The following is a 26,515-nucleotide window of genomic DNA, read 5'->3' on the forward strand; positions in this document are numbered from 1 at the left end:
CCTAATACCTACTTTTTAAGGTTGTTGTGAGGATTAAATCAAATATTACACAGAAAATGCTTAGATCCATGTACAGTAATTAAGCAGTCAAGTGTCTGTTTATAATAATGATGCTGCTGTTACTGTTCTGAGGGTCCACATCACCGGGAGTATGACCACCCCAGTTATAGAAACTATTCCTTTCAGATTGACAAGACATCGCACTCCTTGGTGATACAGCCAGGCCACAGGCTTATAAAAAGGCCTTTTGTGGTCCATAAGAAGCCCAAACAGAAGCACTGAGAAAATGCTTTGCCATAACAGATATTCTCAGGTCACACCCTAGTTTTATTTTAGTTGTTTGAGGTTGTTGTGTGAAGCGTGACTGCTCAAGCTGTCAAAATCTGTCACAGGTGGGAGGGAGGTGCTTCTTTAGAAAATGTCAGAGAATCCACCAAGTTGCTTTAACCAGTAAGTGTTTTTCATTCAATCTGCACTTCCCCCCCCCTTATTCTTGTTTAATAAGAGAGAGGGCTAAATTGCACTTTTCCTTTGTAAAGTATACATCTCAAATTCATTTCCCCTGTTAACTTACTTATTTTTGAAACATTGAGAAATCTCAAGTTATATTTGTTTCTTGAAGAAAGTTCAGGAAGTGAAGCTTGCTCGCAGTCACAGAGGGAGAAAATCACCTATGGTTTCCCTTCCAGCTCTCACCACGGCTCACCTGTTACCATGCTGCTTCTGTCTAGGGTAGTCAGGGATGGCAGAATGGCCAGAAGGGTCTTGGAGAGAAGGGCCACATTTCTGGGAGCCTCAGTGGCCCTTCTGTGCCTCAGCCTTACAGAGGGCAGCCCCACTTTGGGACAAGCCCTTGGCCACCCCCTTGTTTCCAGGGGTCCTCTCCGCCTTCAGAGCAGTTATGTGGAAGGCCAGCCGCTGGTTTCCAATGTGCTGTGAGTTCAGGCATTTGTGGCCTGGTTTTCTGTTGATTCTGCCTTCCTGACTTTGTGCTCATTTTTCACACAGCTAGGTGCTGAGGGTTCTTGGGCCTCTTTTCTCTATAGGAACTGGTACTGGCTCTCAGGGTGGATGGATGCTTACCTGTCTCATCCCTCTTCTCTCATTAAATGCAGCTAGGGAGGTTCTGCCTAGAAGGAGAACTCATTGGGTGAGGAAAACACTGCCTCAGGGTCATTGTTTTTTTTGTTTTTGTTTTTTAAAAATTATTATTATTTTGACAGATTGAGCACAAGCAGGGGAAGTGGCAGCAGAGGGAGAGGGGAGAAGCAGGCTCCCTGCTGAGAAGGGAGTCCAATGTGGGGCTTGATACCAGGACTCTGGGATCCTGACCCCAGCCGAAGGCAGATGCTTAGCCTCCTGAGCCTTCCAGGCACCTCACCTCAGGGCTTTTTTTTTTTTTTTTAAAGAATGATGGGTTTATTTATTTATTTTTTTAATTTTTATTTATTTATGATAGTCACAGAGAGAGAGAGAGAGAGAGAGAGGCAGAGACATAGGCAGAGGCAGAGGGAGAAGCAGGCTCCATGCACCCGGAGCCCGATGTGGGATTCGATCTCAGGTCTCCAGGATCGCGCCCTGGGCCAAAGGCAGGCGCGAAACCGCTGCGCCACCCAGGGATCCCAAGGGCTTTTTAAACATAATGCTTCCTTCTCCTTTTCCCAGAATAAGAGCTGTCAGTAAAATTTTAGTGCAGGACTGTTGAGATATATTTATTACTTTTGTGATGGACAAAGGAATTGTCAACTCTTCTCCTTATCGATCCTTTTCACCTCCTTGCAAATGGGAATTACAGGAAATCACAACTAGCTTAAAAGACCATTGGCTGATGGGAAGGATGGAATATGTAATCCCCATTCCCAGAAATAGGAGAATGGCTGAGCTGGTTGACCTTAGCATTTGGTGGTCAAGGGAGTGAAAGCATGGCTTGAAATAGTGTCACCATCTGGGAATTGAAACCCACATCTTCCTGCTCTCTAACTTCTTTGTTATCATGACCCCCTTTCTCTGATCCCCTCTTTTCTAGTCAGTAACCAGCCCCTGCCAATTCTTTCTTCTGTGGGTTTCTGCCACTACCATCCTGACCAGACCTCATCATCCTCTCTCACCAATTAGGTCTCTCTTGCCACATTCATCTCCCATGAACATTGTTCTTATCTCATGAGATTAGGTAAGAGAATGAAGACCTATATATATGGGAGGTGGAATTAACCATTCCTTTCCATGGTGGCAGTGCCCTTTGAGGGCAAGGACTAAGTATTCTGGTGCCCCTCGCATTGTAGGCTTTTAGTAAATACTTTTTCACTTGGCTTAGGTTGTGTTTCTTGCTCAAGAACATTCATGGCTCTCACTACCTACTCATACAAAGTGGAATTTCTCTGCCTGTTTTTCATGGATGTACAGACTGGCTTTACTCTAAGTATTCAGTTGGATACTTAATACTCTGTAGAATAACTGGAGCCTACAAGGTAATAGATACTAGGGAAGCCCTAAGAATTGTCCTGTGCCCTAGAGGATTTCAAATGGGATTTTTTTCTTTCTGTTTTTCCCTGATTCATGGCCTCTCTCCCTCTCCTTTCCCCGACTCCTCTTACTTCAGCCTCCCAGCCCAAGAAATTCCTTCTTTTTCCATGCTTATTTAGCTCTCCAGGCTTTCAGGTCAGATCTCTTCCTTTTTCATTCCTCCTTCCCTACCCCCCCCAGCTTTTTTTAATTGATTGGTTGATTTTTAGAGAGAGTGTGCCTGTGTGGGAGAGGTAGAAGGAGAGAAACAGACTCCCCACGGACTGCGGAGCCCCATGTGGAGCTCTGGGCTCCATCTCATGATCCTGTGATTTTGTACTGAGCCGAAGTCAAGAGTTGGACACAACCGAGCCACCCAGGCGCCCCTTCTTTCCTTCCTTCTTCTTAAGGTCCTGTTTGTCTTGGTTCAGACCCTTTCTGTTTTTTTGTTTGTTTTCATTATTTTGTCCTTAGGTTACAAATTGCTGCTTGTTCTTCCTTATTTTCTAATTCATACCTCACGATTTAGCATTTTATTACACCCACGTGGAATACTGAAATAGATACTCCTGCCTTACTGTGTGCGTTGATTGTTTGATGTCTGGGTTTGCAGCCTCCCTTGAAGGTTCCAGGTGGGCTGGGGCCTGTGCCTTCTGTGCATTTTGCAAGCTGTGTATAGAGGACTGACAGAAAATAATGCTACATAGGGTAGACATAGGTGACCCATTAGAGGTGAAAGGTGATCTGACAGTGCTTTGAGAGTGTAATTCCTTGCAGAATTCTGCATGGTCTGGAGGCCCGAAGACCATCCAGGAGTTGTTCAAGTGCTCTGGAAACCAGGATCTAAGAAAGAATGGAAAGGGCAGAAGGGTCAGGCCTGTCCCTGAAGAGTTTACCTCATTCTGAGATTCTCTTGAAATCCTGGTTCACGTGGAAAATATGCTCATACTAGAAGGTCACTAGGGTTCTTGGGGAATTGTGAGGCCAGATGCCTGTGTAGTGAATCTTTCTAAAAGGAGGGTGAAAGGTGCTTGGCCATAGGGAAGCTTATAGCTTAAGGTAACAGACCTATTGGACTCAGAATTTGTTTTATTTGTTAATGGCATCTGTATTGATTCCTCTGGGACATTAGGAGGGTGTGAATGTATTCTGCAAATACAAGCATTTTCTTTCTTTGTTGCTGATGGGGCTTATAGCTTTTGTTGCATTTTTTTCTTCTAACAGTAGAATCTTACATGAAATTAAAAGCAGTGTCTTCCTTTTCTAACTTCAGAATTTTAAGCATCATGCTGACTCTCTCCTCAGTCTGCCTTTTATTTCTCAGACCCACCTAGGACAATGAAACAGGTTAATAACTAATAATGGCTGTGGGCTGGGACCAGTTTTAGCCAGCTGAATTCCCTGTAATCTGGTTTAAGTCTATGGGGCACATCTAAACTTACTGGAATTGTAGGTAGGAAGTATGGTTGCAAAGGCAAAGCCATTTAATTGTAGCTTATGTGAAAATAAAACCAGCTTGAATTTTCTTCTCACAAACTTTCTCTGAAACACCTCTTTAGATCTTTTATTTTTGGCAAATGGGTTTCGAGGTGGCAGCCTCATTACTGTTGGATGGAGGGTTATAATAAGCCAGTGGGTGATTTCCCAGAATCCTGAGCTTTTGAAAAATGCTATTCCTTTTGGAAAGTAATAAGTGCAGAAGCCAGGCTGTCTCTCTCCGATTTATTCCTTCTGTCTATCCTGTTTTCAGCTAGTAAATACTGTGGTCTCCGTCTGCCTAAAAACAATGGCTTACATTTACTTAAATTTCTGTAGCAGTTGGTAATGAAGTTTAGCACTTTGATGATGATGGTGATGATGATGGGCACTCAGTAGCAGATACACTGATTGAGTTGTGAGCTAGTTCTTTCCAAGTCTCCCGGGAAGAAAATTACTAACTCACTTTATATGTGAAGGTCATGGTGTTGAGTAGAGGAAAAAACAGTCTTGGAGTATAGAGAAATCATCTGCCCAAAGGTTATACTTTAGAGAAGTACTTTGAACAAAGTTGTGTGTTTTCCATTTGGATTGGGTATGTTGTTTTTTTATTTTTTGAGAACACTTTTTACAATGGTATAATGGTTCCTCTGGAACTCATAGCAGGATTCTTTTTCTGCCCTCTCCTGTATTTACAGCTGCTTTTTCCCTAGGGGAGCATTCATCTGTTTTAAAAAGCAGAGAGAGAAAACAAGAAGTTCTCTCAGTGATGTTTGAAAATGAACTGCATTTGTCTTTCAGGAAGGCAAGTTCTTAAGGGTTGCTGTTTGGATGAAAGAAAAGGAAGTCTGGCTACAGTGTTACCCCCCAACACACACCACACACGCACTCCTCCACCCAGAGGTTCCTTGTGGCAGATATGAAGGAGTTTAGGTCGCAAGGTCCCCATTATGGTCCTTTTGTTGTATTAGAGCAAACATTGCTCTTCAGCCCCTGAGTAAGTCCGTTTTTCTTGCAGGCCCCTTCCTTGCCCAGAATATCCATGTCTAGGGTCCTGAGCTGGCACTGGCACCCAAGGCCAGGATTGTACTTGAATGTGAGGTCACAGGTGGTGTCCAAGGACATTGGGACAGGTAAGAATTCTGATCTCGAGGATGTTTTCATCATATTGATGCTTCATGGCCTTGGAGCTGAAGTTTGCCAGGCATTTACATGAGGTTAGTAAATGGGCTTAACTCTAGTGCCCCTTAGCTGCTTTCCACAGTTTTCACCAGCTAGCTGGTCTATGGCATGCAGTTTTGTTTTGTTATCAGAGGAGGAGGAATTCTGCTTTGCAGCTGAGTAACTGCCTTCTATTCAGATTCTATAGAGGGTTACACTTGAAAAGCTAATGAGTACTTCCACACTGCATACACTGATCCAGAGTGGGTGGGTGGCAGGCTGAAGGCTGGGGGACCTTCCTAGAGCACGTGCTATTGAAGGCAGATACTAAGATGACACTAAGGGCAGCTGTGCCTTGAAGTTTTAGTGGCTTGGCTCCCTGGATGCCGGCCCATCCCCCAAGGCTAGGCCAACAGGGAGGCCTTCAGCTTCCCTGAAATGACTGCTTCTCACAGCTCAGTTTAGTGCGAATCAGCCAGAGGAGGGGTGGGCTTCTTGGGGAAAAGGTAGGAGAGTTTTTTTGTTTAAGATTTTGTTTATTTATTCATGAAAGAGAGAGAGAGGCAGAGACAAAGGCAGAGAGAGAAGCAGGCTCCATGCAGGGAGCCCGATGTGGGACTCGATCCTTGGACTCTAGGATCATTCCCTGGGCCGAAGGAAGGTGCTCAACCGCTGAGCCACTCAGGCCTCCCAAGGGTAGGAGAGTCTTAATTAAGCTTGCATGGTTTGGCAGTCATTCAGACTTATCTCCCGTTTCTGTGTTAACTGATAGTCTCCTCCAGTTTTCTGAATGACCCTCCTTCATTTTCAAAGGAGGCCAATTTTTTGTTAAATGTCCCCTCAAAACACTCCACAAAAAACGACACCTATCTTGATTGTTGATGTGCATGCCCTCAGCCTCTTTCCGGTAGAGGCAAGTAGCCACTCTTGCTTTTTCATGAATTGTTCCTGCCATGTTGGAGTTCCTGGAGGCTGATGCTGCTGAACTTCCTCATGGATGTGAGCTGAGCCTTGGGTCCCCCTGAATGCACAGAGCACAGTGGGGAAGAGTGCTGGGGCTGGCACTAGGGAGCACAGTGTTTGGATTCTGATTGAAGAATATTTGAGGGAACTCTGCTTAAGTGAAGAGATAGGAGAACTGAGTTCTGGTTCAGCCACCAATAAGCAGTGTCCCTGAGCAAGTCATGGCCCCTTTCTGGACCTCAGCTCTCCTCCTAAAATGGATAGATTGGACTTTACAAGATGACCCCGAGGCCCCAAGTTCCTTCAGATAATAATGTGTTAGGATCCCCATGAATGTGCTTCTGGTCAGGGTGACCAGAGGCCAAAAAGGCAGAAAAACTGGTGCTTCCCAGTTCTCTTTTGCCTCCAGGCTTTGGCACATGCTGTTCCTCTCCCTGGAATGCCCCTTCCTACAGTCAGTGTCAGTTTAGACTGCTGCTTGCCCCCATACTGGCGGGGGTGCCCCTCCTCATATTGCCATATCACTCTGTGCTCAGCACTTACCCCACTGTGTTAATGTCTGTTTCTTTGTGTTTCATGAGGGCAGAGATTGTCTGTTCTCACCACCGAATGCCCTGTTGGCTCTTGTGGGCCTGCAGTGTGATGTGTACACACAAATGTTGAATGATTAAATGACTCCTCCTAGGCCAACATGCCCAGCGTACCCGGGGAGATGTTTCCCACCTTACCAAGCCCTCTTTCTGATTTGTGTGTGGGTACAGGAGAACCTTGGATAATGCTGAGAGTTGTTTTCAAGGTTCATCTCAGTGTGGCAAAGCATTGAGTGATGTTGCCACCACACTCTGGGGGTGCTCTTTCTAGGTGTTGCTTTGACCTGGAATGGGTCTGGACTTTGCCCTGCTCTTCCTCATCTGCAGCCCTGAGGGAGGGGTAGGCAGGCGCGTGCAGATTGCTGTGGCTGCCAGCTGCCTGGGTCTGGGCCATCTGCTGCTAGTGACAGTGGGTAGGGCAAGAGGTGAGCAGCAACCTAATCTCTTTCACTGCACAGACTAGTCAGCAGAGTCCAGCCCCCCTTCACCCCACATTTTGTCTTCTCTTCCAATGCTCTGTTATGCTGCTCTTCATTGAGGTCTTGTTTTTGTTCCAATTGCTGCACCCCACCACTCTGCTAGGAGAACCCTTGCTGTGTTTTTGTTTACTCTGTGTGTATGTCTTGCCCTTTAGCATGAGCCCCCAAGAATCTTTATGTAATGTAAGACAGCAGCAGCAAAAGAAAAAAGCAAAAAAAGCAAAAAACAAACTCTAGAAATGAAACATTGGACCCCTGTCGGTCTCTGTTCAGATGTAAATGATGAGATTCTTTCCATTAGAGTTTATACCTTTGGGTTCACCACCCGGTTTTCTATCCCTTCTCCCAGGGAATCTTTGAACAGCAGGGGTGGGCTGAGTCACTTACAAAAGCTCTGATTTTGCTTGTGTTTCTGGCCTTGTGTGGACATAGGAAAGAAGCAGGGAGGAAGTAAACCTATCCCTGTCACTGTTGATGACTCTGGGTTTGGAGGTTTTTGAACTGGGGTCTGTATGTGTGTACGCATGTGTACAAGCTGTGCCAAGAGGTGGGGTTAGGGAGGAATGTAGACAGTCTTAAGGTCATCTTTACCAAGTGAAGAGGTGCCAATGCAGAGAACAGGAGGGCAGCATACCTTAAACTGGGACTTCTCAAACTTTAACAAGCATAGGAATCACCTGCGGACTTTTATTACGATGCAGATTATGATTGAGGAGATCAGGGATGGAGGCTGAGATTCCTCTCGAGTTTGTAATAAGCTCCCAGCTGATTGCCAGTGCTGCTGTTCAGTGACCCATAGTTTGAATAGTAAGTCGTCGTCGTCGTTGTCCTCCTCCTCCTCCTCCTTCTCCTTCTCCTCTTCACACTGATTAAAAAGATTGACCTGGGGAGGGCAAGAGGGAGGCTAGTGAAGGACTAAATATTTTAAACTTGAGGGCCTGGGCTGGCCTTTCAGTCAGTATTTGCAGAGCCCTTTCCCATGTCTTTTCCTTGTGCCTGAGTTCCTGGCTTCTCTGGAGCTCTCCTTGGCCCAGTTTGGGCTAACTCATTCTTAATGCGATTGGTTTCCACAATATAAGAACCTCTGTCCTTCAGAGGGTGGATGTGCATACTCACAGTAAGACTGGATCTTTCCCCTTTCTCTTTGGCTTACTGTAAATAGATAAGACCAAACCTAGTGTTTCAAATAGAACTTTAGAACTGGAGGAACTCTTCCTCTATTTTACTGAGGAGGAAACAGGCCCAGAAGAGTTTTGTGACATGTTCAGAATTAGCTAGTGGCAGAGCTCCAGTTAAAAGCCAGATGTCTGAACTACTAAGCTCCTCTCTCTGAGGGACTCTGAGCCCAAGTTAGGGACTATGGGAGGATCAAAGTGTTGTTCTGCAGACAGTGTTAGGACAAGAGACTTTCTAGTGGTGTGAGACTTTTACACTACATGCGCAGGTAAGGTAGATCTATTGGCATCTGCTACAGCTCAGCATTCATTCACTTATGCCAGGGTTCTCAACTGCAGCATTGTTGAGATTTTGGGCTAAATAATTCTTTGTTACGAATTCTTTGGTTTTTAAAAAAATTTTTGTGAAACCTTTAGTGGCCTCCCTGGTGTCTACCCACTAGATGTCAGTAGCACCCCTCCCCCCAAGTTATAACAATAAAAAACGCCTCTAGATATTATCAGATATCCTGGGAGGGGGCTAAAATCCCCCCCCCCCCAGTTTAGAACCTCTAGTTCAGGCAACAAGTATTTTGGGAAGGAAGGTCCCTCTTGGGTACCTATGCTGGTTTTTTTTTTTTTTTTTTTTAAAGATTTTATTTATTCATGAAGAACACAGAGATGCAGAGGGAGAAGCAGGCTCTCTGCTGGGGAGTCCAGTGTGGGACTTCATCCCAGGACCCTGGGATCAGGACCTGAGCCAAAGGCAGATGCTCAACCACTGAACCATCCAAGTTCCTCTATGCTGGGTTTTTTTTTTTTTTAATTTTTATTTATTTATGATAGTCACAGAGAGAGAGAGGCAGAGACATAGGCAGAGGGAGAAGCAGGCTCCATGCACCGAGAGCCCGACGTGGGATTCGATCCCGGGTCTCCAGGATCGCGCCCTGGGCCAAAGGCAGGCGCCAAACCACTGCACCACCCAGGGATCCCTATGCTGGGTTTTTTTATGTGGTGTTTTTTAAGTGTATGTTGGTCTCAGGGTTACAAAGAAAGCATAAAGCAGATGAGGCCCCGGCCTTTCTAGGCACTTACAGTTTAGTGGGGAGGCCAGACCAGCCAATGCATGGGACAGATAAGTTGCCATCTTAATGGTCCCGCCAGGATGCAGAGCTGCAGGCTGGACTCTGAAGAATGTGGTACCAGCCCAGAATCTCCAGAGATTCTGCTGCCCTGGGCTGGATTGCATAGCTAAGAATTGAATAACTCTCATTCATATCTTTAGTTATTGTTACTACTTCTGCATAAGCAGCGCTCTTCCATTCTGAAAAAACATTTCATCTGAATCTGTAGAGGCCAGTCAGGCACATTAACCAGCAGGTATGTATAACTTGAAGGCAGTATGCCTGATGCTGGTAGGGCTAACTCATTCCTTAATGAGATTTACTTTTAATTTCTAACTTGATTTTCTTTTCCGATGGGATGAATCCTCTGATAGACCTTGCTTTGTCTCTTTACCACTGTGTTAAGCAATATTGACATAAGACTGCATAAGAACTACAGTCTGTAATGCTCTGAATACATTGGTATAAAACATGGTTAAGTGCCCCTCTGTGTGAACCTAAGAGTCTTTACCTCTTTTCATTCTTCATAGGCTACTGTACTTACAAGTGTTTTTAAGGCCACTGAGCACCTCCTTTCCCCATCTTATGCTCACCAGAGGCCTCCATGAAAAATGTTACTCCAGAGCACAAAAAGCATTAGTGATGGGAACTTCATAGTTCTTGTCAATTTTTCCTTAACCAGGGCCAGACTATTTTTTTCCCCAGTATTTTCAACATGATGCTCCATTGCCTCCTGGGTTGCATTATGGGATGCCTGGGTGGCTCAGCGGTTGAGTGTCTGCCTTTGGCTCAGGGTGTGATCCCAGGGTCCCAGGATGGAGTCCCATATCAGGCTTCCTGCATGGAGCCTGTTGCATTATTTCTAATAATAAACCTGCTGTAATCCTTTGCTCTTCAGTATGCAGTATGTCTCTCCTTCCCCTCTACCTGCTATGGCTGCTTTTAACATTTTCTCTATCACTGATTTCCAGCATCTTGATTATGATGTGCCTTGTGTTTTCTTTTTGTCTTTCTTCTTGGAGTATGATGAGCTCTTGGATTTGTGGGTTTATAGTTTTCATCAAATTTGAAAAGTTTTCTGCCATTATTTCTTGAAAATTTTTTTGTGTCTACCTACCCCACCCCAAAATACACACACGCACACATGTTATTTGTATGTATAATATATATGTACATATATGTATATTAGGCTGCATGATAGTGTCTCACTACTGACTGATGTTTTCTGTATATCATTTTGGATAGTTTTTGCTGTGTTTACAAGTTCATGAATTTCTTCTTCTATAGTGTCTAATCTGTTAATCCCATCCTATATATTTTTCCTTAAGATATTTGTATTTTTCCTTCTAGAAGTTTATTTGGATCTTTTTATCTCTTCCATTTCTTTCCTTGTTGTGTCATGCCTTCCTCTTCTCTCTTGAATACATGGAGTATATTTAAATAGAAGTTTTAACATCCTTGTCTACTAATTCTATCATTGGATCAATTTTGTGCCTGTTTCTATTTGATTATTCTAGTTATGGTCATATTTTTCTGCCTCTTTGCAGTCCTGTTTATTATTATTATTATTATTATTATTATTATTTGAAGCAAGACATAGTTTTATTTTTCTGGGTGCTGAAGCTGTGTTCCTTTCAATACTTTTGGGCTTTGTTTTCGGAAGCAGTTCAGCCACTCGGAATTTGATCCTTTTCATTTCAAGGCTTGCTTTCTAGCTTTGTTAGGGTGGGTCCAGAACAGTCTGTAGTCTAGGACTGGAATGGTCCCACTACTAAGGCCAAATCCTTCTGAAGATTCCATCTGATACCCTGTGTATTAGGAGATTTTTCCACTTTGGCTAATAGGAACATGAATATTTCTGGCTGTGAACTCTGAGAATTATGCCACTTCTTTCCATTCATTCTTTTCCCCAGCATTGTGAATTTTCCTTGCACTATGCACAGATGAGTACTCAGCCAAAGATTTAAGGAGATCTCTCTACAGATCTCTGAGGCTTTTTCTCTTTGTGGCTGCTTCTTTTCAGTTATTTTGTCCTATCAATTCTAGCCACATTGGTCTCCCCCAATTCCCAGCTCTGTCTCTTTGACTCAGTGAGATCGTTGAACTCTTTCAGGTTTCTCCTCTCTGCTGTGTCCTGGAGACTCCTCAGAGTTAGTAGGGCACCAGTAGGGTTCACTGCATTTCCCTTTATTCAAGGATCACTGCCCTGTGCTGCCTATTGTTGAATATCTGAAAACTATTATTTCATATATTATATAGAGCTTTTTGCTGTTTAGGGAGAGAGAGTAAATCTAGTCCATTATTCCATCACGACTGGAGGTGGAAGTCCTTTGGCATGTCACCTCAGACCAACTTTTAACCTTGGATGTCTTTTTCCTCCTGTGTTTGCTTGTTGAAAAATGGATCCATTGAGAGGAATTTTGAGAATTCAGTCAGATTCGGGTCATGTCATTTTGCCACACATTAATTGAATGCCTACATCCAAAAGAATAGTATGGTTAAGTAACATGCTATATACATGGTATAATCTGTCATTTTACCTGTATTTCAGTGCTGCACTTTCTGGCAGAAAGCTGGAGGTGTGCTTCCAGGTGTTATCCTGACATGAACATGCACATATATATATATACACACACACTGAGTCTCCTCCTTGCACCTCCTGACCATGTTCCCATTTAACCTGGGCAGCTAACTGAACTAATAGACACAGTTGATGAACAAGTAGCTGGGGCCTAGCTGCCTGTGCACGAGTTAGGTCCAGGTAGCCTTGTGTGGGGAAGGGAAGAGCATTAACTCTCTATGTGCAGTGCCCTTTCCACTTTACCTAGTCTTACTCTGTGCCAGATACTATATTAAACTCTCCAAAAATGTGTGAATCATGGACTCTGAAATTCTGTGAAACAGGTATTGTTATCCCTGTGTTATACATGACAAAACAGAGGCTTATAGCAGTTAAAACAGTATACCTAGGACCTGTAAGAAGCAAGAGGCAGAATCAGGATTTGAAGTCCCTTTTGTGTAACTCTAAAACCTACATTGAATGATCTTGTAATTAACAGTTTCATTTCCCTCTTCTGGGTTCCAGCTTACTTCCGTGTTTTGTCTTTGACATTTTGGCTATATATCACCCATGTATTTTCACTTTCTACCTCATATTGTAGTTATTTGTATATGTGTCTTATCTCCCCCAGTAGACTATAATCTCTTTTATGACATATGCTTTTCTCCATCTTTGTACCTTTCATGGCATCTAGAATATGTAGGGGCCCAATTTAGGTGCTGACTGAGGTCAGTAAATTCTATAAGGAAGATATTTGTTAGGAATGAGTCCAGGTGCCTTGTCTGGAAGGAAATACCAGATTCCCTTATTAATTTATGATGTCTCTTTCTCATCTGCTGTGTTTATCATAATTCCCCTTAACATCTTCTGGGATGTAACTTGGGCTTTCTGAAGTTCTTTGATTGGTACTTCTACCTGAACTTTGATTAATTTGAGGTTCCTTTTAGAGTCTGTGTTTGGAGATTTAAGAGAATATCTGTTGTGAATTAGATTCCTTTCTTTTCAGGTCCTGATTTAGAGCCCTACATCTGGAGAACCAGAGGTATGATTGGAACTAGAACTGGAGCTTGCAGGCCTTGGTGGAGAGTAGAGGTGGAGGCAGGGGCGTAGGACTAATCAAAGGGGAAGGAACAATAAGCAAGTTCCTGTTTCTTGTTTTTGCTTGGGGCCTTACAGTCCAACCTTGACAACATACAGGAAGTTTGAGTAATTTGTGAGGGAGAGGACAGGAAGAGTCATGGTTTGGTTATAGATTCAGAGGCTTCTTGGAATTTACACAAGATGGAGGAGAACATTTGGAACCAGAAGACGATGTCTTGTTTGGCTTAAGTGCATACTTCATTGGGGCTGTTAAGCTTCAGGAGATGGAGGTGAGGAACATGCTCCTGGAACCCTGAGCCTGAACCAAACCTCAAGGGAAAATACTCAGGTAGACCTTTGAGTAGAAAGGAGGAAAATGGCAGGTAGTGGGACCATGTTTATGGAGAATCTTAAGGCCTGAGAGACACAAGGAAAGGTCACTTCTGGCCCTGCTACTAGGTTGACTGTTTCTTCCCACTCAGGAATCTTAGAGATGTAGCAGTTTTGGGGTAGGGGTAATGGGATGGAGAGGTAATGGGATGGAGAGGCTTTTTTTTTTTAAGATTTTATTTATTTATTTGACATAGAGAAGGGAGGAGAGAGAGAGAGAGAGAGAGCGCGTGCGCACAAGCTGGGAGGGTAGCAGACAGAGGGAGAGGGAAAAGCAGCCCAAGGCAGGGCTCAACTCCAGGACCCTGGGATCATGACCCCAGCCGAAGGTAGACGCTTAACTGACTGAGCCATCCAGGTGCCCCTGGAGAGGCTGTTTTGCTGGTGTTGAACACTAAGAAAACAGGCAGCTCTTTGATATTCATCTCCAGCTTCTCCCTAGCTTTGGCCAACCACAGCATTACGGGAGTGTCAGTTCAGAGAGACTCTCCAAACTATCTGGGCAGTTCAGGAATCTTAATAAAATCCTTGGGTTAACTGAGAAGGCATGGCTTATAAGATACAAATTCCTTCTAGCCATCCTCCAGTTTTTCTTCTCCCCTTTTTTCAACTCCTTGCCCCCGATGGTTTTGCCTTCATTGTGTCCACTTCCTCACTTTGGATTCATGTTAAGATCCATATGATCTGCTCTTACCACTCAAATGAAACTGTTCTTGATGAGGTCACTAAGGATTTCATGACCAGATCAGCCTTCATCTTACTGGACCTTCACTGCCAACTCCCTCTATATCCTCCTTGACTATCTCTGTCCCTTCCTTGGCATCTCTGATGCACAGTCCCTAGTTTCTTCATACTTTTAGCAGTATTTTCCATGGGCTTTCCTTAACAATGCTCCTTTTAAAAGTTATTGCTCTTCCCAGGATTCTGTCCTGACTTCCTTCTCTTCCCACTCAGCTCTCTTGGGTGAGTCCATCTATTGTGCATGGTTTCACATCACTCATAAGCTGCTAACTCCAAGCTTAAAGTGCTCTGTGGAATTTCATACTCATTTCTTATGCAGGCGCTGTGCTAATTTTCTCTGGATTGTTCCAAAGTTAGTATATGTGCTGCTGAAGTGAGCACCGTACTCATTTCTAATTTGCCTGCTAGACCTTTCTACCTGAATGTCCTTGAAGTAACTACAATTCAACATGTCCAAGAATAATCTGAACTTAGTTGATTACATTCTTCACTAAAATCTGCTTGTCCACCTGTGTTCTTTCTCTCCTTTGGTAGCTTTCACCAATCACCCTGTAACTTAAGCCAAAAGCCTCAGCACCACCCTCTACTGTTCTCACTCCATCCTGTTACTTCTTGGCATCTTCTATGGCATTTGGCACGTCATGGACACCAAGTAAATACATAAGAGGAAAAGTGTATTAATTTCATTTGAATTTAATTATGGTTTAGCTAGCACTTTGGCCTTGATAAAGCTAAATAACTCTGGTTACACTAGCTTTTGGGAAGGACATTTGACTTTTGGCCGTATTCAAATTATGTTAAGGAGAAGACACTTTTTAATTTTAAACAGGAACACTTTGTGGAGGGATTAGTCATTATTAGAAATGAGTGGATTGGGTTGGCTACTGAGCTGTTTTTCAGGGCTGCTCTAAGGAGCTTCTGACAGTTAAAGATGAGGTGGGTGAAATCAGATTGTGTTGGCCTAAGAGGGCATTATCCTTGGTGTTCATGGGAGTAGAGCCAGTGTGTCATAGGTGTACTTATTACCACATGCTATTGGTTTAATGCAGAAATAGGTAAGACATTTCCAGTGGGGAGGGTAATATGGCCCCTTTTACTCACTGATGGATTTATTAATTGTATTCTAGTGTTTGTGACATAAATGCTGAGGATGTGTAACTGTCATGTTTTGCCAAGTTTATTTTCTTCCTTTCCATCCAGACCCTTAAGAAAAGGAGACAGTGACTTAAAATCATAGAATTTTGGAGCCAGAGAAGCTCTTCAGGTAGTGGTCATCTAGCTCAACCCTTATATATTCAGAAAATAGTGTAATAATAATAATGATAGGTGGTAATAATTTCAATATCTACTTATGTTTGACAGCTCACTAAGTGCCAGGTGTTATGTTAAGTGCTTTGCATGCATTTCTTTGTATAATACTTTTAGCCATGAGGTAGCTATTATTGGCACTATTTTATAGATGAGGAAACTGAGGTCCAAAACGATTGGATAACTTCATTGGAGTTAAGTATGCTGAAGCAGCTATTGTGCAGAAAGATGCAGCATCTTGCTTGCTCAAGGTCAAGTTTTCCAGTTAGAAGCAGAACATGAGTAGAATCCAGATCTCCTGACCCTGATCGCAGCATATATTTTAGTTTTGAGCTGAGAATTCATTCTTTGTGGTCATTTGTGTCTCATTTCTCACTCAGTCCCTTTTAATTTTAGTGAAATTAAATGAAGTAGAGGAAAGGGTGGTTTAGAGTTGGGGTTTTGGTGAGTTTTTTAAAGTTTATTTTTAAATAGGCAGCCTTCCCAGACTGACTGGGAATGTAGCAGAAGGCCTGAGAACCAGGAAGTGACACAGACCTGTTTATATCATCCCATTGGGGGCCTTTGGGAAGTGATCCACAGAAATGGTAAAAAGTAAACATAACTGCATCGGCCAGTTCTCTTGGGTTTGCTATTTTTGACCTGGAGGAGGTGTTTCTTACACAGTTTTGGGTACTTTGGAAACCAAAATCTAGCACCTAAACATCTTGATTGAAGGTATATAGATATTTATTTCTCATTACCAGACAGAGCTTTCGGTGGGCCTGGCAGACAAAATTACCACTTTTTTTATCCTTCTTTCTCTCTCTCTCTGCCATCCTTTTGGTGAATTGCTTTCCATTTCCTTTTCTTTCTTTATAATTAGCACTATGCATGCAAATCTGTCCTGAGAGCTCCCTAGGTAAATGAATGATCTTCAAGGTCCAGTTCAACTTTTCACTTCCCCCCAATCCCACTCAGAAGTCTTTATTCCTATCTCTGCATTCTCATAACACTTTTAAAAGAAACAACCCTTTTATTGGACCCTTGTAACTTTCACAATGTTATATATAGATAAGCCTATAATTCCTCTCATGTAGATTGTGAATTCCCTGAGAGTAGGGAATTCATGTCTGTGCTACACTTCATCTCTGTGATCACCCAAGCCTTGCACTGAAGACAGCCAGTAAATATTTGCTGTATTGCAGTATAGTCACTGCAAACACAGAGCCCTAAGAAATCAGATTTAGCAAATCAGCTTCCCAGACTTTATTTGCCCAGTGGGTATTGAAGCCTGCTCCACTCAGCTCTGATGGGAACCAAGCCAGAGGTGTGTGATGACACATAGATATATCTCTGGAGTCTAGAAACCAATTATAGCCCCTTCTACCAAGCACGTGTTTTGCTACCTGGCCAAAACTTCAGGATTTATGCCCCTTTCCCCTCCTGTTTTATGTCTGCTATGACTTTGATATCTTGTATTTCCTATACACATTATGTCTTTTGGGGTTATCTCTTTTCCCCTTTCAGTGAATAAGTAAATGTTGAGCACTTTGGGGTGTAGAAAGAGGCAGAGTTGGTGGTCTCTACAGGAATTTACTACCTGCAGTAAATGCAGCCTACAACAACAGTTAAGTAACTGTGAGTAGGCCCTAGGGAGGGATATGATTGGTTGTCCCATTCTTGGTCCCAGCTTTGAAACTTTGAGTTCAGAAGGGCCTTCCATGCTTGTGGGCTGAATTGATGAGTTTACTCAGAAGAGATGCAACTAAACTTGACCTTGTATTTGGAAAACAGAAGTGCAGGGAGCCTTTTGAAGTAGGAAAGCAGGAGGAGAATAGATTTTGGCCCCTTAGATTTCATTTATCTGTAAAAAGGGGGGTAATGGCCCCTATTTAATGAGGTAGAGTGAGTGAGTGAGTGTGTGCGTGTGTGTGTGTATGTAACAAATATGTAAGCTCTGTGCCTCATCCTTCCATACATGTTCAGAGTAGAAAGCCTCCCAGGTCCCCTTTTCACAAATACTGCCTTACTATAGTCACATACATGATTATTTAATTTGAGGGAAGGAAATGTTCCTTAAAAAATATATTTTTAGACCTTCATGGAGGAGAACCTTGGCGGTTCACTTGTTTAACCTGTTGGCTGTTCTACCCTTTAAACTAAGTGTGTTTTGAGCCTAGTTTTAGGGCATACGTTTCCAGCCCACCTGAAACAGTGCCCTTTGGGAATTCAGTGGACGCTCAATCATGGCCTGTTAGAGCAGGAAGGGGCCTTAGCCGACGACTAATTTGAGTGCCCATTCTCCCTTACCCCATTCTGCGTCCTTCACGTTTATCTCATTTCCCCCTCACAACTACCCAATGAAGTGGGTATTGTGTATCCAGTTTATAGATAGGAACTGAAAATAATTTGCCCTAGACTACTCGACTAATAATATCCGAGCAGAGCAGAGATTCTGGCCCAGTCTGTTAGAATCTTTCCACGATACCAGCCTCTGAGAAATATTTAGTTGAACTGTTTGATTTTACTGATGAGGAAAGAGGCATAGGGAGGTGGTGTGATTTGTCCTAGTTCAGCCCATTAGTTATTGGTGAAGCTGGGACTAGAGAAGTGGTTTCCTGCTTCAGGGCTGGAAATTTACAGCCTGAGCCAAGTTCCTGCTCACAGCCACTCTGCCTTCCCTCTCCTTTTTTTCTGTCCTGTGTCAAGTCTGTGTTTTGTTCTCTTCTGTCCTTCTCTCTTGTGTCTTTTCTCTTTCTCTCTGGGCCCCTATAGCTCTGCAGTGATCTGTGTGTGCACGCACACGCACTCACACACAGGCTGGGGTTTTTTGTTAGACATTTGTTATTTTTGGAAAGCCCTTTAGGAACGCTGTGTACGGATGGCCTATACAAATGTGCTGATGGATTGATTAAGCTCTAAATGGAAAAGTGGAGTTTCCTGAGTTTGCTGCAGTACAGAAGGAGATGGATGCTAAGTGGGTCTTCGGAGACGAAGGGAGAGAGGACTGCTCATACAGAACAAAGAGGATGGATTTAACATTTCTTCCTTCTAGTTAGAACTTTTGTTGACTTATGTTTTCAGAGGAAATATTTCTGGGCCCCTCCTATTCCCTAGAAGACATTCCAGATTCCTTAGAACTGAAAGGGCATTTGGGGATCATCCAGGCCCACCCTGAGGACCAGGAAGAATAATTGACTTGCCTGAGGTCAGTCCACTGTTGGTTGGTGGAGCTGGGACTTAGAGCTGTCCTGTGCATTTAGATCCATGCTGCAATCATCCTGCTCTTAGGTTCTGGAATAGATGTTGGAGACGGCTAAAGAGAGGCTTAGGGATGGGGTGGGGGTAGTGTTAGTGTCCCTGCTGTCTGAAGCCTGAGGAATACAGTAGGGGTAAAGCGTGACAACAGGAGGGTGTGGGGAGCAGTTCTGGGGAAACCAGACAAAGATAAAAAGAATATCAAAGCAATTTTAAAAAAACCTCTAACACCTACCCTACTCTGGCTTAGGTGGTTTATGAGGAAAGCTGAGGATTATTTTGGGATTTCTAGGAGGTGAATTTTAACGAGAGTTTGACTTTGTGTCTTTCGGACTTTGGAGCTGGACATAAAAAGAAAATGGATGAAGTAATATTCTGGCTGGCAAGGATCTCCAAGCCCAGTAGCAGACTTTGTGCCTACTGAACCCCTTATGTTAGTGGCACAAAAGAAGGGGGAAGATGTAGAGGTTAGCAAGATTGGAAGGAGTCATGAGGGGGAATAAAGGAAACTGAAGACATCTAGAAGTAACTTCCTTTTTTTTTTCATTTTGGAGGGAACAGTGGGAGGCATTAAGATCTGATAAACGTTTAGATATCTTTTGCTGCTGTGGCCCAGCTATTTCAGGATGAGTAGGAGGGAAGTAGAGGAGACATAGAAGGGAAGAAAGGGAGCAATAAAGGAGGCCTTCTTGGTATGTTAGCCACTTCTCTTATCACACCCTTTGGGGGACTTTGGACTTCACAGAGTTAGGACTTCTTACACTTTCCAGTTAAAGGTAATTAACTGGTTAAATTCTGATCACATTTCATGAACTGTTCTCTGTCATCCCCCATCACATAGCAGCATTGGGGTTGGTGATGATGGATAATCAAAGAAACAAACATTCTTGTTGTAGACTTTCCACTGCCACCATCCCCTTTCTGAACTAGGTCTGAGCCAAGAAAAGGATTTATGTTTGTATAACCCATCCAGTTCATTGTCTTAACTAACAGAGAGATGGGTCGTGGTTTAGGAAATAATCTGTCCTGAAAATTACATATAGATTGAGGCTGATCTCTTAGAACTGTAGAGAAACCCACTTAGCACCTGGGAGCCACGTTTGACAGTCAAGACTCCTGTCTCCACAGAGGAGAGTTCAGTTCAGTAGAGTGTGACATGACCCTGCTACTTCCGCAGGACTGTGACATTTCTTTCTTTCTTTTTTTTTTTTTTTTTTTTAAGATTTTATTTATTTATTCATGAGAGGCAGAGACACAGCCAGAGAGAGAAGCAGGCTCCATGCAGGGAGCCCGATGTGGGACTTGATTCCAGGTCTCCAGGATCACGCCCTGGTCCAAAGGCAGGAGCTCAACCACTGAGCCATCCAGGCGTCCCAGGACTGTGACATTTCTCCACAGAGGTAGGCCCCAGGGCAACCAGGCACATGGGCTGAGGCGGTCTGGGCCCTGAGCTGTCTCAGAGGCAGAGTGCCTTGGTTGTTTCATGGCTGCTTCCCCACCTGCTACTGTTGCTTCCCTAGTCTGTGAACCATTTTTGAAGGTGACTCCCAGAATACTTTTAATTTTTTCAGGCTCTTTAGTTAATCTGGAAGCATCTGTGGCAACAAAAAGCAAGCAAATCTTGTGGACTTTAGGCTTGTGTTACAGGTTGCCCTTTACTCCAGAAGTCTGTCGTGTTTTCATCATCATTTTTGATGAGCAGTTTCTCAGATAGCCCTCTGCTGTCTTAGCTCTGAGGCCAAGACTGTAGATAGAAGGACCCAAGTCTTGCCAGTTTACAAAGCTGTCCTTTGTATTTTGTCCTTTTTGAGCCTCAATGGAGAGTAGGGAGATATTTAAAGCAAACAACAGCCCCATTTTATAGATGAGGTAACAGAAGCCAAGGTGAGGTAAGTGGCTTCCCCATGATGAGAGTCATAGATCATCACAGAGGATTATTCTGAAAGGAAATGAGTGTCCATGATGTTCAGCAGAGCATTCACGCAGCTTTTAATGTTCAGAATTCACAGAGGTGGGAGAGACCAAACACTGACCTTGAGAGCCTGACATTCTGCCTCATGGGGTCTCTCTTTACCACATGCTATTGGGGCAGCAGCACTAGTCCCGAGAAAGAATATGGCAAGGATGAGTGTACATTTTCCATGACTCCTCCTCACCCTATATTTTAGAAAGGAAAGCAGGCTGATAGAGGAAGAGATCTATTTTACACAGACAGAGAAGCTTGGATGTTGTGGAGAATTTTGTGGCTGGGAGAGGCCCTGAGCCTTTTTTAGATGGGAAACAGATGCCAGGGAGCCTTCATGACCAGCCAGCTGTTTGGTGGCAGAGAGGGGACTGACTTGCAGTCCCCAGACCCTTTCCTCTCCTCTTTTTTTTTTTTTTTAATTTTTTATTTATTTATGATAGTCACACAGAGAGAGAGAGGCAGAGACATAGGCAGAGGGAGAAGCAGGCTCCATGCACCAGGAGCCCAACGTGGGATTCAATCCTGGTTCTCCAGGATCACGCCCCGGGCCAAAGGCAGGCGCTAAACCGCTGCGCCACCCAGGGATCCCTCCTCTCCTCTTTACCTCTTAAGTTTATTTTTTTATTTTAAAGATTTATTTATTCATGATAGACATAGAAAGGAGGCAGAGACACAGGAGGAGGGAGAAGCAGGCTCCATGCCAGGAGCCCGATGCGGGACTCAATCCCTGGACTCCAGGATCGCGCCCTGGGCCAAAGGCAGGCACCAAACCGCTGAGCCATCCAGGGATCCCTACCTCTTAAGTTTAAATGTTATATGCCTTGTGAGGGTGGATGAGTGCCAGCTTTGAACATGAAGCTTAGCTCCAGGCTCCTCTTTAATCATAATTTTTCCAAATTTTTTTGTGGTAGAATACATATAAAATGAAATTGATCATCTTAACCAATTTTTAAGTGTGCAGTTCAGTGGCATGAGTGCATTCACATTGTTGTACAACCATCACCACCATTTATTTATCCATCTCCAGAATTCTTCATCTGGCAAAACTCAAAGTCTGTACTTACTAATGAACACTAACTCCCTATTCCTTCCTCCCCCAGCCCCTGACAATCAGCACCTACTTTCTCTCTGGAGAAGAAAGGTACCAAAGGAATACTCAAGTGAAATGGATTCTTCTTCTTTCTTCTTCCTTCTTTCTTTGTGTTTTTGTGCATTTCTCTAGGGGTAATTAATATCTAGTTTATTTATTCTGAAGTGTTTTTCTTTTTACTTGGTCTGAAGTCACAATTCAGGTTTTATTTTATTTTTTAATTCTGTGTTCAAAGCAGATACCTTCTTAAAATGATAAGATGTATATAGGTGACCCTTTCTCCACAGTAGGTGGATTCTCCCATTATGAGCAATACCCTAAGGTTGTGAGGCTTCCCTTTTCTCTGTAGTACTTCTGAAGTGCTAACTCTTGGTTGCATGCAAACACTACACTGCCCTCTATTTATCTTTTCTCTTGATGGGAATAATGACAATGGGGGCTTTGCAAAGAAGAGAGAAAAGATGTGTGCATTTTCTTCCTAATTCTATACTGGCTCCTCCCCACAGTGTTCATGAGTTTGGTAAACGTTTGTTCCCTGCCTGTCAGGTGCCAGGCTGTCTTTTCTGTTAAGTAAGTCACAGTCCCTGCCTTCAAGGAATGTTGAGTTTGGTGAGGTGAGACAAATAAACATGTAGGTATATTAACCTATTAGAGGTATACTCCTAGCAGGGTGCTCAAGACACTTTGGGACTCAGGAGGGAGTTAGTCCTACTGGATTTGGGTGTAGTGTGAGGTGTCAGAAAAGAATTCCTCCAGGAGATGACTCTTGTGCTGAGCCCTGAAAGTGCCTGTATTCCTGGCAGGAGAAGGAATCACTTTTATTTAAATATCAGTTTGTTGAAAGAAGAGGCAGGCGGTTTAGAGGAAAACCTTGCTATATTAATTTTATTTTACATTTTATCTATTTTAATAGGTAATACATATACAATGTACAAGACTCAGATTAAGAGGGAATACAAACAGTGAAAAATGAATTCTTTTCCTGTTAACCACTTACCTCTCCTTGCTGAAGGCAGTTGTTAGCTGATTTCTTGTGCATCATTCCAGAGATTTTCAGGGCATATAGGTGTGTGTATGTGTATCCTCTTTAAAAATACATGCATACACACAAATGATTTTCTCCATATGCTAATTTTGGAAGTCATTGCATATATGAGTACAGACTGACCTGCCTAGTTCTTCGCAAACCAATGCATAATATTCCATTACGTGTGTGTATGACAACTTGTTTAACTCATCTCACTTCAATCTTTTGCCAGTACAAAGAATACAGTGAACATCTTGCATCTACATCATTGCTCATGTGACTTCTGAGGATAGGTTCTAAAAGCAGAATTGATGGGTTAGAGAATGTGTTCATTTTAGCGACAGATGTCAAATTGCTCTCAAAAGAACTCCACATTAATTATAAAATACTAAATTTAAGGTCCTTTACCAGTTGGTGCCCCCTACACTGACCCCAAAATCCTCTCCAGAGTGATCTTCCTAAATGGATTTGGTCTTGTAACTTCTCTGTAATCCTGTAAGCTCTACATGGTTTTTGAGGTAAAGTTTAAATTCCTTAGCCTAGCCTTTGACTCTAGCTTCTGCCAAGAATGCTTTGCTCCCATTGTTGTCGTCCACTTGTATTTAGTACCTTCTTTTTTTCCTTCTTTTTCACTCAACATAGGCACTAGTAGTCAGCATCATCTCCTCTGGGTAGTCTTTACTGATTACCGTCACTTGTGCAAAGAGCATCTAAGCACTACTCTGATCCAGCCTCATTCATTCACTAGAGAAATATTTGTTGTGCATGTACTGTACTGTGGCACAACCAGGTATTATTCTCAATGATCCACTGGTTGTTGCCTTGAGAGGATGATGACTGCCTGGTAGAGATACCTGCAGTGAATGAATCCAAAATGGCAGCACCAAAGGGCCTATTGCTAACTGGACATATTCTTTAACCTCTTCTTACCTTGGTTTTGGCATCTATCGAATGAGGAGGTGAAGCCTGATGATCTCTAAGGTCCCTCTAGCTCAGGGATTATTAATAATTACAACAGCAATAACAGGCAGTGTTTATTGAGGACTTGCAAAAGTGCCAGGCACTGCCAAGTGTTTTCTCTGATCCTAATCCTTATGTCAAAACTAGGAGGAATTATGGTTACTGTTCCCATTTTACAGATGAGGAAGCTGAGGCTAAGAAAATGATTTGGTCATATGGTCATGACAGAGGAAACAGATTTGAATATTGGCATTCCAACTTTAATGTTCTTAGCCACATAAATGTATACACTTTCTGCCTATTTACACAGTTTTGTATACTGTTTTGCGGCACTTGCACTCCACTCTAGACCTCTTTATGAACCATGCCTTTTCTATAGCTTTAAAGATGGAGCCTGGGTAAAAGCTGTGGACAGAAGACTGCTATAGTCACAGCTACTTGGGAATAGTGAGTAAGGACCCAGTGGTTAGCTCTGTTCTTGAACCCCTGGCTCATGCTCATTGAAGACCAGCGTGGCTGCTTTCCCTTCGTATGAAGATAATTCATGATGCTGTATGAAGTAACTCTCTTTAGCGGGGGATGTAGGCCTGAGTCAAAGCTTCAGACGTATTTGGAAGGCAGGGCTGGTTAATATTCTGGCAGAATCTGAGGGGCATCCTTTATTAGGATTGTAGATGGCAGGCTCCCTTATTTATTACATGAAGCCTTATTAATGGAGAAGGTATGTATATGGAATTTAAAAAGAGAGTGTAATCTTATTGGAATACCTGTTATAAACAAGGATGAATGAAATCAGATGAGTTAACTAAAATATAATAGGCCTGTATCATAATGTATTTTCAATTCAGCTGCTTCTCTGAAGGCACATAGAAAATAATCCCTAAAAGCCTTGACCTCTATTTTTTTTTGTTTTTTTGTTTATTTTTTCCCCAAAAACTCTGGTTCCTAGTCTTCTGAAGTCAGTTGTGGTTCTCCCCCCTAGTCCTTGTCAGGTACAGCCAAGAAGTGTGGCCTCTGGAGTCACAGGTGTGTCGGGTGAGCCTGGATTAATTGGTCCATTTTTGAGATTCATGGCTGTGCAGTCAGCATCAGATCCTCAGGGGCTCATCCAGCCTCTGGCAGTTGAGCAAGCCTAGCCATGGGCCCTTGGCTCCTGCTGCTGCATTCCATCTTTAGGCGGTGTATTTCTCTCTTTAAGACACGTGTTCTCTATTTTTTTTTTTTCCTTTCGGTTGATTGAACTCCCTCAGTCCAAGTGGCAGAGGCAAAGCCTGACTCAGGGGTGTAGCACTCTGTGTCAACAGCTGCCTCTCTCCTCCTTTCTGTTGGAGGCGGTGGGGCAGAGCCAGGGCAGTTTCTGAAAGCTCTGCTGTGCCTGACAGCAGATCTCCAGGTAAGCCTGTGCTTGTCTCCTTGGCCTATTACGAGGATCTGGCTCCTTGATGCAGACGCTGATGGCAGCTTGCTGCAGGCCTCAGCATTTCCCCAGATAATGCATTAAAAAGCCACTTATGTACCTGTTCCTTCTTGGCAGCAGGAATTCAGTTACTAGAATTCTTTCAACTTTGTATGTGATTATAGCTTCCTTACCAAAGTGCCTACCTGCACCTTACTTATGGCTGAAGTTTTTACATATGTCCTTGTTTTTTGTTTGTTTTTTTATAGGTAAATCTGCCTGCTGCTGACTTCAGAATTCTTACTTCTGGCTTTTAAATTTTTTCTTTTTAAAATAACTTGGACGGATAAAAGATGTGCCATGGCAGGATAGCACCAAAGAGCACCTCAGCGTTGGCCGTGGCCTCCGTGGGACATGGAGTGTTCCTTCCGCTGGTGATCCTTAGCACCCTCTTTGGAGACGGACTTGCCTCAGGTGGGTTCTGGCCTGCCTCTGTGTGTGTGGGAGGGAAAAAACTCAGTACCATTGTTTCTCTGAAGCCCAGATAGGGGACTCTCCATCTAGAGGCCAATTGCAGAGAGAGCAGAGGGTGGTGGTGGGATTTTATGCTGTGGTATAGCAGGGGGCCAGTCCTGGGGGTCTGGCAGGAAGGGGCCTCCTCAGCCAACTGGAGGAGAGGTGTGTAGGAACCTATGAGGACGACATTATCAGCCCTCTCCCCGCAGCTGGTGTCATCAGGTAGGATGGAGCTTATCTGTAGGGTTCAGAGCATGATGGGCATCAGGGTGCAGGTTTTAGAATCAGACTGCTGTATTCTGAGTCCAGTGCTACTGTTGCTGGCTCTGGGACCTGAGTAGGTCTCACTTCTGTAAGCCTCAGTTTCTTCAGCCACAGAATGGGATAATACTAGTTAGTAGCTACCTCGAGGGTGGTTGTGAAGATCGTCTGAAATAACAATAGGCACTTCATGATTGTTAGCTCTTTATTGTTTGTTTTTTTTTGTCTTTTTGTTTTCTCTCAGAATAAGTAGAGTTGGGGTATTGTAACCTTGTCTGACACTATAAATTTCGTGATCTTGGACAAGCCATGTAGCCATTATGTGGCTCAGTTTCTCCATTTATCAAATGAAGGGGTTAACCTGGATACCTTTAAGGTCATATCCAGTTTCCTCCATCTATATTTTCATGATTCTAAGGACTTTCTGGTTCAAGCTGGTGAGCTTCAAGAGCCCTAGAAGGGGCTAGAAATGCAGCCATGAGCCTTTTTGAGTTTGTATGATCCTTGTTGTCTTTTGCAGTGCTCTGAAGA

The 26,515-nt window shown here is 43.4% G+C and overlaps 1 protein-coding gene and 1 non-coding gene across 5 annotated transcripts in view; one reads left to right on the forward strand and one right to left on the reverse strand.

Annotated features, from left to right (window-relative positions):
• Positions 1-26,515, forward strand: part of SUSD6 (sushi domain containing 6) — a 97,883-nt gene that overhangs the window by 19,438 nt on the left and 51,930 nt on the right. For 2 of the 4 annotated variants that reach the window (XM_025444180.3, XM_025444182.3), the window contains one exon: positions 25,477-25,681. In XM_025444180.3, the coding sequence (XP_025299965.1) occupies positions 25,561-25,681 (121 nt within the window). In that variant the 5' untranslated portion in view covers positions 25,477-25,560. Of the gene's footprint in view, positions 1-19,990; positions 20,169-25,058; positions 25,205-25,476; positions 25,682-26,515 lie in introns of those variants that run through there. The other 2 variants (XM_025444181.3, XM_025444184.3) reach the window with 2 other exon arrangements.
• On the reverse strand, positions 14,494-14,601 carry LOC112658126 (U6 spliceosomal RNA). The gene has a single exon (XR_003135527.1). It is a non-coding gene; the product is annotated as a U6 spliceosomal RNA (small nuclear RNA).

This window comes from Canis lupus, chromosome 8 (genome assembly GCF_003254725.2).
Source record: "Canis lupus dingo isolate Sandy chromosome 8, ASM325472v2, whole genome shotgun sequence".
Classification (NCBI taxonomy): domain Eukaryota; kingdom Metazoa; phylum Chordata; class Mammalia; order Carnivora; family Canidae; genus Canis; species Canis lupus.